This window comes from Mauremys mutica, chromosome 3 (genome assembly GCF_020497125.1).
Source record: "Mauremys mutica isolate MM-2020 ecotype Southern chromosome 3, ASM2049712v1, whole genome shotgun sequence".
Classification (NCBI taxonomy): Eukaryota; Metazoa; Chordata; order Testudines; family Geoemydidae; genus Mauremys; species Mauremys mutica.
Window position 1 is genome coordinate 66,271,424 of NC_059074.1, and position 19,910 is coordinate 66,291,333.

General features: G+C 39.9%; 1 protein-coding gene across 4 annotated transcripts in view; it reads right to left on the bottom strand.

The window, feature by feature from the left end:
* Positions 1-19,910, bottom strand: part of CEP162 (centrosomal protein 162) — a 77,585-nt gene that overhangs the window by 45,141 nt on the left and 12,534 nt on the right. For 3 of the 4 annotated variants that reach the window (XM_045011572.1, XM_045011570.1, XM_045011574.1), the window contains exons 4-10: positions 12,895-13,047; positions 12,378-12,564; positions 11,061-11,116; positions 9,177-9,292; positions 7,329-7,356; positions 3,258-3,377; positions 2,249-2,443 (exon numbers count right to left, since the gene is read on the bottom strand). In XM_045011572.1, coding sequence (XP_044867507.1) covers positions 2,249-2,443; positions 3,258-3,377; positions 7,329-7,356; positions 9,177-9,292; positions 11,061-11,116; positions 12,378-12,564; positions 12,895-13,047 — 855 coding nt within the window. The remainder of the gene's footprint in view (positions 1-2,248; positions 2,444-3,257; positions 3,378-7,328; positions 7,357-9,176; positions 9,293-11,060; positions 11,117-12,377; positions 12,565-12,894; positions 13,048-19,910) is intronic. The other variant, XM_045011571.1, reaches the window with a different exon arrangement.

The following is a 19,910-nucleotide window of genomic DNA, read 5'->3' on the forward strand; positions in this document are numbered from 1 at the left end:
TACTGAGCTAAACTCTGACAAACAGTAGTGTGTAATTCTCCAAAATCTCCAGTGCTTCTAAGATAGTGAAAAGAAATCACAGACAGAAAATAGAGATGGAAAAGACATACTAGGTCATCTCGGAAAATGGTGTAAATTAGGAATAACTCTCCTCAATTCCTTGGTGTAACTAAGAGCAGAGAACTTAGCCTGTTAATGTTTGTCACATAGAAAACGTGGGTAGAGAAGATCTTGTTTCTAAGCTTTACAAAGGGTGTTACAAATACAAAACAAAGTAAAATCTTTTCTTAAAATAGAACTTTATGTAGTATAATCTTTGTAGGCCAGATCCTACCCTCCTGTGGTAAAACCCATGGGAGAGAGCTGTTGGGGAAGGAGATCTTTGCAAAGATTAGCTCCTGTAGATTTCTCTGTATTGTCTCATTCAAGTCTGAACCTGTGTTGGGTAAGGTAATCAGAGCTGTCCCAGAACATGACAGATCCCCTGGGATCTGCAGGAGGCCATCCACATGGAGATCCTTTACCTCTGCATCAGCTCTGGCCCCTGCTAGCTCTTCCTTGGCAATACAATGCTATTGGAGAACTCTGTTCACCCTGGATGCCTTTAGGATGCAAGGAGGGTGCTTAATAGAAAGATAACTGTATCAGACTATATTATCCTTGCTGGCAATGTGCAACTTGCCTTCTCATTCCTATCACCTGTGTAGTCTTCACCCACTCTCTACCACTGTAGATCATGATCTGGTATAGCACTCTCTAAGAGTTTGAGTAGAAGAGAAGAGATAGTGCCACTGATGTGGCTGATCCCCCATCTTGTGGGAGTAGAGATTCACACACTGAAGATCCACTCCCTGGTTAGATTTCAGGGAGAAGATTGAGAGTCAAAAGTGCCTAAGTGGTTCAGGAGCTCAAGTCCCATTTTCAAAAAGCACTTAGAAACTCAAGTCCCACTCAGTAAGACAGACTTAGGCAGTTAGGAGAAAAGCTGGTCAGAAAAATTGCAACAAAATATTTTTTGTCATAATTTTCTGATACATGGAAATCAAAATATTTCAAGGAAGCAGTTTGAATTTGACAAACTTCTGATAGAACCCAGGAAGGTTCCCTGTCATCTCATGTGCCTGGATTCTCAGCAGTTGGGGCTTGCGGGTAGGATGAAGTGCAGCTAGAACCCTGGAAGACCCAGCTCAGCCAGGAGCCTCAGAGCTGTCACACCCAGGGTTCCAGCTTCAACCCACCAAGCATGTTAGAAAGCACCCACGGCTTCTCAGGTCCAAGCAGATCACCATATGGGCTGCAATGAAGCCAGGGATGCTGGCAACCACAGGCTGAAACTCACATGATTTTTGTTAGATCCATAGCTGCCCTTCAGTGAATGGCAGCAGTGAAGCTGACCAGACTTTTGTCAAGTTAAAAGGTCTGGTCAGTTTCACCGCTGTTATTCAGTGATGGACAGCAGTGAACCTGATAAGAATCATGTCAATTTCAGTCTGCAACTGCCAAGGCATCATGGGTCCCCAGCTTCCCTGCAGCCTGCCAAAGAGGCAGCTGGGTATCCCAGGAGCATATGTTGTTTCAGAAACACCAGGTTTTTGTGTTTCCAAAATGAAATGTTGCAGGATTTCAGTTCTGTGAAAATTCTGGAGAATGACTTTTTGTCCCACATCAGAATTTAAAAAAATTCTGAAAACTCTAAAGTTTTCTCAGAACTGTAATTAGGTTTCCCAGCTACCTCTGCCTAAAATGCTCTTGAAAATGGGACTCAGACTTCTGAAAAATTTTACCCCTAGGCTTATATATTTCACTTGTGTATGTGATATTACAGTTTTGTTTTTTCAATTTTTAAAAAGAGATTTGTTTTATGCAGGAGAGAATATTGGAGTCAATAGTAAATGCATAAATGCTTTAAGTTTTAGCTCTTTCGTTTGAAATAATTCCTTTAAGTAACTTGAATATACTTCTCACATGTAACTTGAACATAACCCAAAACATACACTGATTTTACATAATTTGAACAAGAAAGGAATTATACAAAGATTATATACTAAAGATTAGTGGAGCATGAGCAATACAGTCCACATTACCAGAAACCACAGCTCTTTTAACCTAAAATAAATGGCAAATAGCTGCACTCTGTACTGGTTCTATCCATAGAGTTTGAATGTATCATTTCCATAATGTGGTAATGTTAACTATGGAAAGGCAATAGATGGGAAATCACAACTCTCCTTCCATGTGCAGTATCTACCTGATTCAGTAGTTGAGATGTTTTTTGCACAGTCTTCGTTGTTTTGTGAAGCATCTTGGACTGGGCACTTTGCATTTTCCATCGCACTAAGATTAATTCTTTGCTCATCTGTGTCTCCTAGAGACTGATCAATATGACAATAGGCCTGCTGTAATGCTTCAATATCACTGTTAGTTTGTCCATAGGAAATACCTGCTGGAAATTAACAATCACAAAATGCAGGGAACTGGAAATTCATTAGAGAAACAATTAGTAAACTCAACACATTGGAAGCATAAGTTTCAGTTACCAGCATGATCTATTAACAGATAAATGTAACAACATTGTGACAAAGTAATGAGAAAAAGAAAAGAAATCCAACAATTTACTTTTCCTCTCTTGATTCACAAATTTCAAAATTTACAGGGAGCAACTATTGCTGAAAACAGCAAACTTCATTTTAACTAGGAAAGTGTTTATTAAACAATACTTGCTCTTCTTACAGTCTTTTCTCTGCAATTATATTTTCACTACTAAAACTCACAAAAATGAGAAGTATATTTTGTTTGATAAAATACAGTGCGCCTATGATGAAATAAGTGTATTGCAAATCTTCATGGAGTTATATATTTTCTCATTGTTTTGACTTCTCTCTCCCATGACAGTTTTGAGTACAATTAAAATTTTAGCTGCTGTAAATGTCTATTTCTGACTTCTAAATGAAATTCAATTGCTAAAGTGTGTGTGTTTGTTTGAGAAAGCAGCTTGCAATGATCAAGAAAGAATAGAAGAAAATATTTAAAACTTAAGTATCAGTTGTCTAGAAAGGGCCTTTATGAAAAAAAAATTTAAGCCTGAAAAGAAAAAAACATTTCCTTCCTCAAGATTTTGGTGATTACCAACCAGGGCTTGATTTGCATAGGGAACACAGAATTTCTTTATTTCCTCTATCCAATCCTCTGGATCCAGTCTCCAGCTAAAATAGAGTCTAAATCAAAACAAACAAACAAAAAAGACAAAGCAGCCTTACCAGTTCCATTTATTTCATCCTTAGTGACTTCAGGTGTCTGATGTTCAGTCACTGCTGCATCTTGCTGTTCAATGACCTTTTGGGTTTCCAAGGTGGAGTCTTGTGAATCAAGCAACACAACTAAAAGGATACAAAAAGATAAACCTGGGACTTTAGAGAACACTGTCACTGATGTGATATTATACTTTCTCCATCCTGGCCCAGTGAATGCAGAATACAATTTTAATCAGTTAGGAATAGATTGGCACCTTGCGATCCGTCATGTGTATGGGACAGGTCCTAATTGCACTTCCACCAGCAGCAGAGCAGGCCTTTTCAGTCTCTGCTTCCCTCTTGCTCCTTGGGGGAAGCAAGCTGCTCCAGCTCTTTTCCCAGTGCAGCTTCCCTGCCCACTCTGCTCCAAACCACCTTAGTTGTGCTGGCTGGCACACTAGAAAAGAGGAGCTAAGGCTCAATCCACACCCCATTACTGCCTACCCACCTGCATGGAAGAGGAAGTAGTGGCTTAGCAATTGCTATTTCCCCACCATGCTGTGACAAGCAACGTGAATAGCCAAATGGGTGTACAGGGGAGTCACATCTTACGCGACTCTGAAGTCAGTGGATAAGGTGAAAATCGCCTATAGTCAAATGCTCATTGGAGAGGAATGGCGGGCGGAATCGCTCGCACTACAGGTACAGTATCTAAATTGTTATTTCTCTCTCTTTAGTTTTGCCAAGTGCGTATAGTTAAAATCACGTACGTTAAATGCGCCTATGATGCGACTCCACTGTACACACCCTTATATTACACTGCACAGATAGGCACATGAGTAAGCCCTTTAGTTAACCCTCATGAATTAAGCCCTCACTTGGTTTTATTACTAATAGGCCTTTACCAATTATCCCTTAAAATTCAGGATTAGCATACTTGAACATAAAACAGACTGTTAGAGTAGTTAATATTTTGTTAATTCACCGGCAGGTATTTTGTTACTGGTGCAGGCCTTGCTGGAGCCCTAGGCATAGCTAACAGTGTGACTCAAAGGCTATGAACCACAGTAGGCTTGGCCTTGGCAAAATAATTAATACACTAGATACTGGCTAACCAAGTAAGCACATTCCTGACTGGAGAGGATGGTACAAGAACACACAGAGTTCTCAAGTAACTACGTAAATATATTCCAGGAAGTTAATACAAATACACCCCAACCTAGCACAAGATAAAATGGTGTGACAGAGTAATGAATAGGGGTGTTTTGTCCGAGACATCAGGAGCAAGGTACATGGGGAGGTAACAAACTGATGTCATGAAACAAGTAAGGTAGTACATAAATTGTTTATCCCAGTTGTTTGTCTCAGTCTATAAATGTCAGGGCACCTCGCCTTAATCCTTTGTGTGGCCAAGGGGACAACAGAAATTCCCGCTGCTGTCTGAGCCACTCCTTGCCACAGGGTACTCATGTGTTAATGTACTTGTGCAAGTTGTGAGAGTCATTAGGACTGTGCCTAGCGGGCAATAAATCTGGCTGAGTGCCTTGGTCACTGAACCATGCCTGTGGTCTTTCTCTCTGAGTAACATTGAGGTCTGCTGAATTACCAGGCTGAGCTTTCTGCTTGCGCTGGTAACACCGAAGCTCCAAGAACAGAAGCACCGAGCAGCTGTAACAGTTTAGCAACCTTGACAGTGTTGCTCTAACAACAACATTCCTCTGCACTTATGAACTGGCTAACTACAGTTCATTTGTTAGACCCTCACATGTTTTGTAGACACACCAAATCTTGCCTCAGTATAACTTTTAGATAATGTTTTCACCTCTTAGCTCAGAGAGCCGAGAATTTTTTTTAATTGCCAAAATAAAACCCATTTGGCAATTTCTGAATTATTTAAACCCCCCTTTTTGGAGGGAGGAAACAAGTGAGAATAGGAAAAACATTCTGTTAATTTCCGCAAGACTTCTTGTGCACCTCATGATCACTTCACTCCCAGACAGCTGGGTAAACAAGCTACAGATTTTCTTCTTCACTCTGGTGAAGGAGATCATTGTAGAAGTGACCAGTAATAAAATATCCTTTTCTCCAGAAGTGGGTGTGTTATGACTGGAGGTCAGAGTGCTAGACAACAAGATTAAGATTTTCCAAGACAACTAGGGAATTTAGTTATAACTCCCACTGAAATGAATAAGGCTGGATCCCTAGCTGGCTGTGAAAAAACTCAACCCACGTTTGTTGGGTTGGTGGCTTTGGCTTTCAACAGGTAGGTCACAAAACGCATGTAAAACACTGGTGTCCAATCTTCCAGCACAGGGCCAAAAATAATATTTCAAACTATCAAGGGGTTACAATCAGGAGGAGAGAGGCAGTTTAAGCTGGTATCTTTTCTGCTTTGGTCCCTAACTTTAGGTTAAAAAATGCTCAATTGCTCCCACCCTACCAAGTATCAGCTGGGCTTGGAGAAGGAAGCTGGGGCTTCCATAATCAAGTCCTGTTTTTAGAACATAAGAATGGCTATATTGGGTCAGACTAAAGGTCCATCTAGCCCCGTATCCTGTCTTCCAACAGTGGCCAATGCCAGGTGCCCCAGAGGGAATGAACAGAACAGGTAGTCGTCAAATGATCCATCCCGTCACCCATTCCAAGCTTCTGGCAAACAAAGGCTAGGGACACCATCCCTGCCCATCCTGGCTAATAGCCATTGATGCACCTATCCTCCATGAACTTATCTAGTTCTTTTTTGAACCTTGTTATAGTCTCAGCCTTCACAACATTCTCTGGCAAGGTGCTCTACAAGTTGACTGTGCCTTGTGTGAAAAAAATACTTCCTTTTGTTTGTTTTAAACCTGCTGCCTATTAATATCATTTGGTGACCCCCTAGTTCTTGTGTTATGAGGAGTAAATAACACACTTACTTTCTCCACACCAGTCATGATTTTATAGACCTCTATCATATCCCCACCTTAGTTGTCTCTTTTCCAAGCTAAAAAGTCCCCATTTTATTAATCGCTCCTCATTTGGCAGTCATTCCATACCACTAATCATCTTTGTTGCCCTTTTCCGAACCTTTTCCAATTCCAATATATCTTTTTTGATATGGGGCAACCACATCTGAACGCAGTATTCAAGATGTGGGTGTACCATGGATTTATATAGAGGCAATATGATATTCTCTGTCTTATCATCATCCCTTTCTTAATGATTCCCAACAGTTTGTTAAATTTTTGACTGCCACTGCACATTGAGTGGATGTTTTCAGAGAACTAGCCTCGACTCCAAGATCTCTTTCTTGAGTAATAACAACTAACTTAGACCCCACCATTTTATATGTATAGTTGGGATTATGTTTTCCGATGTGCTTTACTTTTCATTTATCAACACTGAATTTCATCTGCCATTTTGTTGCCCAGTCACCCAATTTTGTGAGATCCTTTTGTAGCACTTCACAGTCTGCCTGGGACTTAACTATCTTGAGTAGTTTTGTATCACTTGCAAATGTTGCCACCTCACTATTTTACCCCTTTTTCCAGATCATTTATGTTGAATAGGACTGGTCCCAGTACTGACCTCTGGAGGACACCACTATTCTCCATTCTGAAAACTGACCATTTATTCCTGCCCTTTGTTTCCTATCTTTTAACCAGTTACCAATCCATGAGAGGACCCTCACTCTTAACCCATGACAGCTTACTTTGCTTAAAACCTTTGGTGAAGGACCCTGTCAAAGGCCTTCTGAAAATCTAAGTACACTATATCCACTGGATCACCTTCTACATTTCAACACTTTGGGCAGGATTCCAAAACATGGCTACTAAGGCCCCAGTTCTGTGAGCTCCACATGCGAGGACTGCAGTGCCCGCATGGAGCTCACTGCAGGATCTGGCCCTAAGCTTGCAGGTGTGAAAATATGGATATTGAATTTTTGGTGCAAAATTAGAGACTGTGTTGAGGCCTATTTAAAAATTAAGACATATGGATCATTCTTAAATACTTCAGTCCATGATTAAGGAGTAGTAAATTCACATACAGAAATAAAACAGATTTACTTGCTATATGTTTTACAGATATTTTCATGCTACTGCAAGTTTAAATTTTTACCTTTAGCCAGCATGCCAGTCTTTTCGTCCTAAAACAATTGAAACAGTGAAGGATAGTTACTTTGTGAATTTGAAAAAACAAAATAAGTTTGTATTTAAAGAGATTAAAAGTTTGCTTTAGTTCATCTGCAGTTCAATATTTATAGTATGAGTTTAAGTTGTGCAACTGCTTGGAGCACTATGTAGTTATGATACCAATAGATGAACAGGAACCATACATCTTCCCCGTTCTTTTACTCTGCTTCCCCCTTTGGGGTGAGATGGAACTAGATGCTAAAAATTACATTAGCAAAATGTTGTTATTGCAAATTACAATACAAGAAACTCAGAAAACACCAAGTTAGTGTCCTTATTACAGCATTCATTATGTATTTCCTAACTCCTTTGCCTTCAAGTTTGAAGCCTTAAAGTGGTATGAACATGGGCAGAGGTACTGTTTGTTTGTGGTTTTGCATTTATTAGGACTAGCATTTCAACAAATACTTTTTTTTTTAAAAAAAGCTACAAAAATTTGAAGGTCATCAACTGGAGATGAATGTGAGCGGTTCTAGACAACAGAAAGTAATGTAGATAAGCTGTAATCACATACATGGTACACCCTACTAAATAAAGTTGACCTCTGCTATGTTGCACTGAATTTTTAAAAACTTTGCTCAGAAATAAGAATCATGTTATGCACCAGTGTTTTGTTATTCAGTCTTAAGGGACTAGAAGTATCTGAAAATACGTTTATCTCATTTTCTATAGATGTGGTACAATACATGGATACCACACAAAATATCCTTACAAAAGACTTATTGTCTTTAATTTTGCATTGAAGGCTTACCTCTTGGTCTCATTGTTTTGCTTACATAAAAGACACACTGGGTCCAATTCTTGGACCCAAAGTGTAGGAAAAGGTGACTTTATACCACATTTTTGGCCCCTGGATTTTGAGGGTGATCCTGGGATGGTTTGGCCCCTGGTGAAGACTAGAGCAGCCTCAGAACTGCTCTAACCTCTGCCAAGTGATCCCAAAAAAGCTGTTGCAGCAGTCAGAAATAGCCAGAACATACAGCCACTCCAGCCATGCCTTCTATACCAAAGGCAGCTGGGAACAGGTATAGAGCTACTGCACCTTCTCCATGACACTCCGGCATTTCCCTACAGTGACAGAATTCCAGGTGGCTAGATCCACTGGGTTCATGATTGATGATACAGATAGTCCTGACCACCCCTTCACAAGTCATTCAGCAGGTCACTAACCAAGAGGTGTATGCACTATTTGGGAGAAGGGGTGGAAAGGAAAAGTTTGATTCCCCTTTTCATTTGAAAGTTCTAGGGGTCAGGGCCTTTCCTTTTCCTGAAGAGCTCAATAGCTGTTTTGCCCCTCCCCCAGGCCTCCCCACAAAATAAAGAGAAACGCTACCTGTCATTCTGAAGTTCTGTGCAGTGCTTTTAAGTTACTGCACTTACCATCTGTGATCGTTGACTCAAAATGCAAATAAGCACGTAATGTAGATATGTCAAGGGTTGATTCTGACCATCAAGATCAAACCATCAGGAAGAGTACATTCTTCATGGAAAAATATCATACCAAATAATTCTATTCTTCCTTGTATGTAATGCAAGTACATTTAAAAAACTATCGCTACTTGTGTTTTTACATGTACATTTGTGTACTTGTAGATCTCTATAAACTCAAACAAGTAGTTTAAATGCTCAGACAATTAGTTTAAAATGATAGATTTTTAAGAAGCTTTTAAAAACTAGCAGTTTGGTCTTTGTAAGAATTATGAACATCTTTAAAGCAGATAAGCATAGCAGCAAATGTTTGACACCACAAAATTCAATATTTTAAATATTATACCTGTCCTTGAATACTTAAATCAGCATCTGATCTGACAGTTTGCTCAACTTGGTTATCTTCATTTTTAGAAGGATAATTAGATTCAGTCTCATCTTCAAAATCTTCACTATAATTGCCTGAAGTATAATTAAGCAGGGAATAAAGATGATTTTTTTTAAGGATACAGGCAGTGTCAGGAAAATGCTTTGCTAACAACAAATACTGTATTGCTCACAGAACTTATTTTGTAACAAAAATTAGCATGAAGAAAAAGTCATGTATAGTCCCTCCAAATTAAAAATGAGTACATATTGTAATTGCGATGGTTTGTCAGGGGAGATGTTGCCTGGAAACGAAGCTACCTGGGAAGTTCTGATCACCTGAGGAGGCTGATCTGGGAATCACCTGACAGAAGGACTGTAAAGTTATAAAAAGGCAGATCCCAAGTCCTTATTAGTACATACAAGAAGAAAATCACCTTGACATTCAAATAAAAACAGGTTGCACCAATTGGGATGAATACTGATGTGGAAGAAAGCCAGATGAAAGATCACCTGGTTCCCCTAATACCCCCACTACTCTACCTTTCAATGATGTCGCTATACTATCTTGTCTACAGTAACTCCTCACTTAACGTTGTAGTTATGTTCCTGAAAAATGCGACTTTAAGCAAAACGATGTTAAGCGAATCCAATTTCTCCATAAGAATTAATGTAAATGAGGGGGTTAGGTTCCAGGGAAATTTTTTTCACCAGACAAAAGTGAGTGAGTGTGTGTGTATATATATATATATATTCATACACACATATATACATACACATCGACATATATATACACACATACTCTCTCTCACACACACACACACAGTATAAGTTTTAAACAAACAATTTAATACTGGTACAGAGTGATGATGATTGTTAAGCTTGATTGAGGTGGAGGAGTCAGAAGGTGGGATATTTCCCAGGGAATGCCTTACTGTTAAATGAACTAGCAACTGACTGAGCCCTCAAGGGTTAACTCTCACAACACTCTACAAGCAAGGCAGCAGGAAAGGAGGGAGGGCAAACAGAGACACACACCCTGTGTGTGAGAGAAAAAATGAGCATTTCCCCTTAAAAGTAGCTGACTCCAGGCTTAAGTACACTGCCTTGTTAATTAAATCAGCTTGCTGAGACCCCCTAGCTACTGCCTAGAATCTCCCTCCATCTGTCGTGTGTCCCCCCTGCTCTGTGGAAGATGGGGTAAGCAGGGTGCAGGAGCTGGGAGGAGGGGGAGACACTCTGACATTAGCCCCTCTCTTCCCCCCTTCCCCCGTACAGCAAGCAGGAGTCTCTGGGAGCAGCTCCAAGGCAGAGGGCAGGAGCAGCACATGGCAGTGGGGAGAGGGACAGCTGCTGCACAGGGAACTTAGGGGAGTGGGGAGCTGATGGGGGGCTGCTGGTCCACCCTGGTTCCAACCATCCACCAGCTAGCTGCAACAGGCTGCTCTTCCTGCAAGCAGTGGACAAAACAGGCGGCTGCCAAACGAGGTTAGAAGGGAGCATTTCACAACTTTAAAAGAGCATGTTCCCTAACTGATAAGCAACTTAACATCAAAACAACATTAGCCGGGACAACTTTAAGTGAGGAGTTCCTGTATTTGGAATACGCAAAAGGAGAGCAGCCTCAAATTTTCTGGCTCACCTTCTCAAAGAAATATGGAGTAGGGGACAAACAAAAGTTTTAAATTGTATTTTTTCCTTTCCAGGTCTTCAAAGGGTGGCCCATTGGAAATGTGGAGATCCTGCTCCAATATTCCAAAATGCATTTTTCTGACGACTTCAGTAGCTTCTACTGTTGGGTATAAAATAAAACTCCACAAATTAAACAAAAAAATGTATGTGTATTATGTGTGAAGACTATTACCACATTTCTCTTCATGTTTAGATTCATCTTCCACTTGTTCTACATTTTGTTCATTGCTGGGGGGGAAAAAAAGCAAGAATGTTACTGTCTCTCTTGTCATTTATGAGCACCAGTTTAGATTTTTTTTAACCTGTTCTTCATAAAAGCTTCCTGCCTCATACTAGTAATTGTAATAATATGTGCACACTTTTGAACTAATCATTGATATTCTATTTTACATTCTACTTCTGTAAGTGTTGTTACAGTTGTCCACACAGCTAGAACTCTCCCCCTCAAGCCTCTTCCCTCTTAATTGTTTACTGCAACCGCCTCCTCCACACCCACATAGCCCTCAAAACAAACATGCCTATCATCATTATTTTTGCTTCTTGTTTTGATTTTGCCACATTCCACCCTTTGAGTTCCTCTCTTGGCTCCCTCCAAATTCAAGGTTGTTGTCCGCACTTTTAAAGCTTTTCAGAACTCTCCCTCTTCTTCCTTATCTGCTCTTATATCTTAAGAAGTTTCTTCTTCAATCTCTAAGCAAACCCAATTATGCCAGCCTTGACTGCCCGTTTGTCTACTTCTCCCACAGCTTTCACACTGCCTCTTACACATGGAATGACCTCCCAGATCTAGTCTATGAAGTCACTACTTCAAATCCCTCCCCAAGCCTCACTTTTAATGTAATTTCTATAGGGATATGTCAAAAGAAAATGGCTAAGTGGAAGGTTAGTATGGATTACCAACATCTTTATTTACATGTTATAGTTAAGAAAAAAAATTAAATAACTTGTAACTATCAAGTTGTGTACAGGTCTGTGTAACTATCAATCACTATGACTCTCATCCTCCCTCTCCTCATTCTCTCCTTTTGCTAATCTCATGTGTGTCCTGCCCTAGGTTTTTGGGGTACCTTTGCACTTTGAGCTGAGTGTGCAAATCCCAGCTTGAGGAGACATACCCATTCTAGCTCTTATCTGAGTAGCACACTAAAAGTAGAGCATGATGGCAGCAGCATGACTGGCAGGAGGGAAACATCCCGATTACATACACATCTGAGACCATAGCATGTAGTTGGATGACTAGCCACACCCACCAGTCATGCGGCCATGATCACACTTTTTAGCATGCTAGCTTGATCGCAGCTACCATATGTCTCCTTGACCTGGGAATCACACCCTCCGAGTAATGACCACATCATTTTGTATATTCATACAGTACTTAGTACAATGATGCCCTGATTGTGATTTGGGCTTCTAAGCACCATCATAATATACATATATTTATTAAAAGTAATGTAGTAATTTCAGCGTAGGGTCCCCCCACACACATTACCAGGCAAATGCTGCTAGTAATATAGAATCATTTGAGTCCAGCTCTTTGTTTAATCTTGAATAATCAATGGTATATGAAGCTCCTTTTTCAAGTTTAGCAAAGAATCTCTCTTTTTCTTCTTGTTCTTCCAAAGTATCCAATCCAGCTCCCAAAATACTTTGATTGGGTCCAGAGGCCACAACTGAATCTAAGTTTAAAAACATATCACAATCTAATTACAATAATACAATCTCAGTACATGGAATAATCATAGAAGTTTAATTATAACAAAAGACAGCCACATACAGTGCTAATGGTATTAAAGAAATACTAAATAGTGTACAGGATCCTGCAACTGATTCCATGCAGAGTCAGTTGCAGAATCAGGGCTGAGAACAATGTTTTAAGATAACAGTTTCACCAATTCTCACCACTTAGTGTGTTTATTTTTAGAAAAATATATTCTTCATTCATAATAACTTGGCCAACAATTTGCTAATAATCTGATTAAATGGTTCCTCTCTCTGTTATTTCTTACCATCAGGTTCCAGGCTGTCTCTACTTAAGGATACAGAAACACCATCACTTTTTTGGAGCTGCATTTTTCCCGGGTGAGTTTCCTCATCCACCTCCACAGTGGGGTGGGAATCCTTTTGTGACTTGAGAAAGCTTCCATTTGTCCCTAGCATTCCTAGAAAAGACAGTTTTGTACACAACAGAGATTAATTACAAATGACAATTTGTACTGTATGGTTAAGTCTTACAGTTACCTTTTTAGAATGAGTGACATTTATATACTTTATCACCGTAGTGAAGATATTCAACTTGTTTGTGTCCCTTAGCGCCTATTAAGGTGTGGGACTCAGCCCTCTGCATGTCTTGTTTAGCTCAGTTACTCTCTGCTTTACAATTTTTTTATTTTCACAGTCATGTTTTTAACACCAGCCTGAGATTCGGCTTAGGTGAACATCAGATGTTATGAAATACATAGAGCATATTTTGTAACCTCTTCACAAGAGCATTCATGGAAGCCCATTATATCCAGAAGTGGTATAAAGAAATTTATATTTAGTTGTAAATATAGTTGGCAGCCCAGAGAAAATGTAGCTTTGTATTTATTATATATATAAAATAAATAAAAGCGAGAGAGATTTAAATAGCACCCATTGCTTCAGCAGCAACTTACATTTTTTAATTAAATGAAATGTGTTGTTTTAAATAACTACAATAAAAGAACATTCAGGTTGCAAGTAAAGTACTCAAAAGTCAGGAAAGAAGAAAGTTAAGGATGAACATGCACATTTTATGTATTACAATAGCCTTTAATTAAATGATCACATACTAATTTTCCAAGTAACACACTATATCATACTTCTCCTTCCACACACAAAACCTTATATACATGTCTGTATCTTAAAATATTTCTTTGTTGTATGTTTACATCAATGTCCTTGTCCCAGCAGTCCAGTATGTTTGACAGATTTTTATAGGAATTCTCTTCTCTCTAAGCCACTTATTCTCATATGTTTTTCCTTTGGAGCCAAATACAGCTCTGACTAATAACTTATTGCTAGGGTTGCCAACTGTCTAATTGCACAAACCCAAACACCCCTGCCCCACCCCCTCCCCAAGGCCCTTCTCCACTCCTTCTCAGAGGCCCCGCCCCTGCTCACTCCAGCCCCCCTCCCTCCATCGGTTGCTCTCCTCCACCCTCACTCACTTTCACCAGGCTGGTACAGAGGGTTGGGGTGCAGAACGGGGTGTGGGCTCTGGGCTGGGGCTGAGGGGTTCGGCGTGTGGGAGGGTGTGCCAGGCTGAGCCTGGGGCAGGGGTGTGGGAGGTGGTACGGGCCCTGGGAGGGAGTTTGGGTGCAGGAGGGGGCTCAGGGATGGGGCAGAGAGTTGGTATTTGGGAGTGGGTTTGGGCTGCAGGCTCTGGCTGAGCAGCGCTTACCTCGAGTGGCTCCTAGAAGCGGTGGCATGTCCGGCAGTGGCTCCTAGGCTCAGGAGTGGCCAGGCGGCTATGCGCACTGTCCCTGCCTGCAGGCACTGCCCCTACAGCTCCCATTAGCTGCGGTTCCCATTCCTGGCCAATGGGAGCTGCGGAGTCAGCGCTTGGGGCAGGGGCAATGCGTAGCGACCCCCGGCCACGTCTCCACCTAGGAGCCGCGGCTGGATATGCCAGCTGCTTCTGGGAGCAGCACGGAGCCAGGGCAGGTAGGGAGCCTGCCTTAGCCCTGCTGTGCCACCAGACTTTATCAGCCTAAAATCTCCCAGATTGGCTTCAGTAGCCTCCAAGAGATCGAGCCTGACTCCAGGAGACTCCCAGCCAAATCGGGAGGGTTGACAACCCTACTTATTGTTGTGTCTGACAAGATGTTTCTCAACAAAGTACACTTTTAGGCCCAGATTCTTTGCTGTGTATAGCTACACTAAATCTCTACCCAGCCAGGCCACAAACACAGTTCTCTGAGCTGAGCCAGCTGGGAACAGCTCACCAGCTGGAATAGCCAGACCACAGCGTGCTCTAGCCAAATTTCTCCTTCCCCTTACCATATTCCTCTTCACCCCCAATGCACTCTGACAGGGACTGTGGAAGAAAGTGGTGTAAAAGCTGGCTATGCCTGCTCTACCCTCTTCAAAAATGGGGAGGAATTTAACTGTATTAAACAGCAATAGTATATTTACAATGAAATGTTTTTATGATGCAGTCAATATGGACATACTTTTTAAAAGTAAAAGTCCTTACCTTGCATTCGGATATGCAAGGGTACATCTCTGCACCTGCAAAGAATTCCACTCAAGTGGCTGCGGTTCACCTGTGCTGATTTGATTGCACGACTGAGGCCTAATTTTGCAATAACATTTTAAGCACCTATACTAGCCCATGATGCTCTTCACTATTATATATTTGTATTACAGTAGCAGAAGAAGAAAGGGCTTCCTAAAAATACTTTGGAAAGCTTTCCAGAGCAGTATGGAAATATACTTGGGACAAATCAGTTCACAGCAAAGTTAAAATTAATTATTTACATAAACAGGACCAGATTTTCACAAGTGCCTAGCAGGCAGCAGCTCCCATTGAGAGCAACATAGCTCAACTCTTGAAAATCTGACCACTTATTTAGGTGCCCTAAATGGGAGCTGTGGGATGCCGAACATTTCCTGCTGGTTATAACACACTTTGCCACTGTCTCCGCAATGCCTTGTAGACAGTCACTCATCCTCTTTGTGCCTAAGTTACTCCTGTAAAATGTGGTCAACAACAATATAAGCAAAGGAAAATTATGCTTTTACATCTTCAGCTCTCAATCACTTTGTAACGGGAAGTCTGGGCAAATAGTCCTATTTTCCAGATGAGGTAAATGAAACACAGAGTGGTTAAGTGATGTAGCAAGTAAATGTCAGGGCAAATACTAGAACTCAAGTCTTTTCAATCTGAGGTCAATACCTAACTAGGCAACAGTGGCTCCTATTTACACAACCCCGGAATCTTAATAGCCATATATTTCAGATAAGGTAAAGACACACTTTGCTTCCATATGGAATTGTTTCCATCTATAATTCTCAAAGTGCTGTTCAAAAGGGTAAGCATGAATAGCCTGATATCTGGAGCAATTTGTCTAAAAGGGACTGTAATTCAGTTGACAAGATATGGGTCTACAACAGGGGTAGGCAACCTATGGCACGGGTGCCGAAGGTGGCACGCAAGCTGATTTTCAGTGGCACTCACACTGCCTAGGTCCTGGACACCGGTCCAGGGGGCTCTGCATTTTAATTTAATTTTAAATGAAGCTTCTTAAACATTTTAAAAACCTTATTTACTTTACATACAACAATAGTTTAGTTATATACTATAGACTTATAGAAAGAGACCTTCTAAAAACATTAAAATGTATTACTGGCACACAAAAACCTTAAATTAGAGTGAATAAATGAAGACTCGGCACAGCACTTCTGAAAGGTTGCCGACCCCTGGTCTACAACAACAGAATTCAGGGATCTGATCCCAGTTCTGCCACAAACTTCCTATGTGACCTTAGACAAGTCATTTAATCACACTGTGCCTTAACTACCCCATCTGGAAAATGGGAGTATACATTACCATCTTATAGGGCAGAAATGGTGAGGCCTTCACTAAATAATGGAAGGCGGTTGACAAATAACTCAAGCTCCTAGCCTAACCACAGGGGGTACTGCTGCTGGTACTAGAGAAGGACCCTATTTATCAGATCTTGGGTTTCCCATAATGTTCAGAGTACATCCAGGCCAGTCTGGACTCACCCTGTGAGAAAAGATCTGCATTTAAGCATGTGAGTGGTCCTAGTTACTTCAACAAGACTTGCTTAAGTGCTTTGCTGGACCAGGACCTAAGGAACTTATTTGTTTGTTGTTGAACCGAGCTATTCAAGCAAGTGTAGTTCAGTTGTAGGTGATCACTTGAGCCCTGATCTTGCCAATGCAAACTCTTGCAAATGTTCTGCAAATCTCACAGTATTTGGTGTTCTTCTTAAACCCCCAGCACCTGGAGTCATGTAATTACATGAAACTACAAGATTTAATTTAAAAATAATTTTTCTATCCATCATGGATGCAGAGAAAAAACTGAATACATGAACCCTAAAGGCTTAAAAATCGAGGAGAAAAATAGAAGACCCTACAATTTATGATTTTTTTTTTAAATCTCATGATTTGGAGGGGTTGACATACGATTTGTGAATGCTTACCAATACTGCAGCTCTGTACTGAGAGCCACAGAGAACCCCCATTGAAATGGGGACCTGCCTAACTTGATTCTCAATGCAGGACAGGAGTTTAATAAACTTAACCAATAAGAAAAGAGGATTTCACGTGCTCTCTATGTAATTTTCAGAGCCTCATAACATGGCCAAATCAAAATCAATTTCCTTTGGAACAATGCAATGAACTACTTCTCAACAAGGGCTATTTTCATGCTGAATTACAGCTTTTAAATTTCAGCTGTTTTTGGCAGTCGGCCACATCCAAAAAGGTTGCATTATTTTATTTTTATTTTATTTTATAACTGGACAAGAATTTTTCAAACAATTTTTTTTTTTAAAGTAAAGTCACCTACAGGATAGGAAATAGAGTAAGTATGTTACCCTCACAACTGTCTGGAATGTCAGAAGCGGCATTTCCTTCTTTGTTTAAATATGCATCTTTTTTGACCTAATGAAATTTTTCAGGTATACTGTATTTAGCCAATGTCTTGTTGCAAGATGCACTGGAAAAAGGTTTTGCAGAAACGACTAAGCTCACACACAACATTCATCAATATTTAGGTATAATGTAACAGGGAGTAAAGAGAAAAATAAGTCATGAGAATTTAAGTTACAACGCTAAAAAAAACCTTGATTATTTCTTGCAGGTTGAACTATATCAATTTTATAGCTGCTACCAAAACAATAAAGTTGCAGTACAGCAGCCATAGTAATTGTTGCTCGTGGAGATTTATTATACTATTTTCTTTTTTTAATGGATTCAGTTGTTACTTACAAGGTATCTTATCTTATACAAAAGTTTTATTCTAACATGAATGGAAGGGGATGTCAGACTGTCTGAAGATAACAAATACTAATGTAGCTATGCCAACAATAAAGCAAGTTTTGTAATACCAGTTTTCAAAGAAAGCATCTGGATCTGTTGAAGCAACATAACAGTGAAAAAGAAGTGATAAAAAAGTAGTAATAGTCTTGATATTTCAATATCTTGATTATAAGAGCTGCACACCTACAACTCACCTAAAATGTCATAGGAATTTATTTAAAGCCCAGTAAAGACAATGAGAGACTTTCCATTGACTTTGATGGGCCTTGGTTCTGGTCAACAGTGAATCAGTGACAACACTGGAAATTGAACCAGACCTTGATTCCCAGGCTAAAAGAGATGACAGTATCCCTTTCATTATATCAACTCACAAACAAGACATCCCTTTACGACTTCCTTTTCTTTTTTAATTAAAAAAAGAAAAAAGAAAAAAAAATACCTCATTTCCCATGCCCCCAAATTTTGCCATTGTATCTTGAGAAATTTCTTCAGTTTTTAGTGCTTTCATCTCCCAGACCAAGATGCTTTACAGTTCATCATACAGGTCTGAGGTTGATCAAACACAGAACAGCACAGTCATTTATGAAGCTAGACATGTAATAGGAGGGAGATTTCCTGTAGAACTGAGGAGCCATTTTTGCTAGTATAACTGTGTCTACACTAATGGGCTGTAATGTTTTAATTGTCATTATAATCAAAACAGTACATCTTTCTAGTGTAGACAAGGACTTAGCCTAGTACTTGCCAATTATTCACTGCCATTATTATTTACGCACAAATGCCATGGCCCATCCATCGTTAGTTGCAGCTATGAGAGACACAAGTCGTCCCTGGGACTCCTCTTAGGGTGGCAAACCCTATGTTGCACCATGCATAGGCCTGTGCCTAAAGATGCAATCTGTTCCTTAGAAATAAACTGCTTGATTTTTCTTCAGTCTGTTACAGCAGTTTTATGCTGGTGCGACTGCAATGGCACTATTCATGAGATAACTTAATACTCAACATGAGTAAGGGGTACAGTAGTAGGCCCATAAAAATCTGCAGAATGTCATTTGGATTAGAATCTTTGAACTGATGTAAATGTATTATATTCATTTTACATATAGCTAGACAGTGATACATACACAAGTTCTTCCCATGATTTCTATGCCAGTGTTTTTTCCATATTTGGCCAAACTATTAAATGTATTCTAATGAAAAATGACATTGTTACCGAACTACACTATTGCAACATCATAAAGTCTGCAGTTGCTCTAGTTACTTTTGGCAATGCAAATGATATAACGGGCAGCTTGGTTTCATGAGTACGTTGTGATTAACTGGAAAACTAAGGAAAGGAAATTCTATTGGAAATACAAAAGTAGCACCAAATTGACGTCAATAAATATTAGAAAACTTGATTACATCAAGTACCAGATTGGAAAATTCAGTGAGGCATCTTCTGTTCTGTTATCTCCAGCTATTTCAGCATTATTTTCCATTACTTTCTTCTCTTTCTCCAGTTTGACAAATCTTATATGAGGATCTTGAGAAACAAGACAGACAGCAAAAATAGACATGCAAGCTGGACACAGACTAGACAGGAATTCTTATCATGCTCTTTGATTCATCACTAATATGGTGAAAAGAACTAGAAGGGTTATGTGATTAATGAGCATCAAATGCATCCAAGAACGGGGGAAAACAGCCCATAGGAATAAGGGCAGTTTCTTAATCTACCAAACATGAAAGTCAACAGCTAGAAACATACTCCACAAATTAATTCAACCTTAGCATAAAGCCAAAGGAAGATGAGATCAAATGCAAAATATACAGACACTACAAGTTTTATTTCCATTACTTTCTTTTCAGCCAACTGAACAGCAATCAGTGAAAACCACTGTATCTTCTAGTTTATTAATTAAAATAGAAAACCAATTGAATTGCTTATTATTTGATACTAAACTCAATGTCAGGGCCTTTCCATGATGAGAGGGCTAGGAAAAGA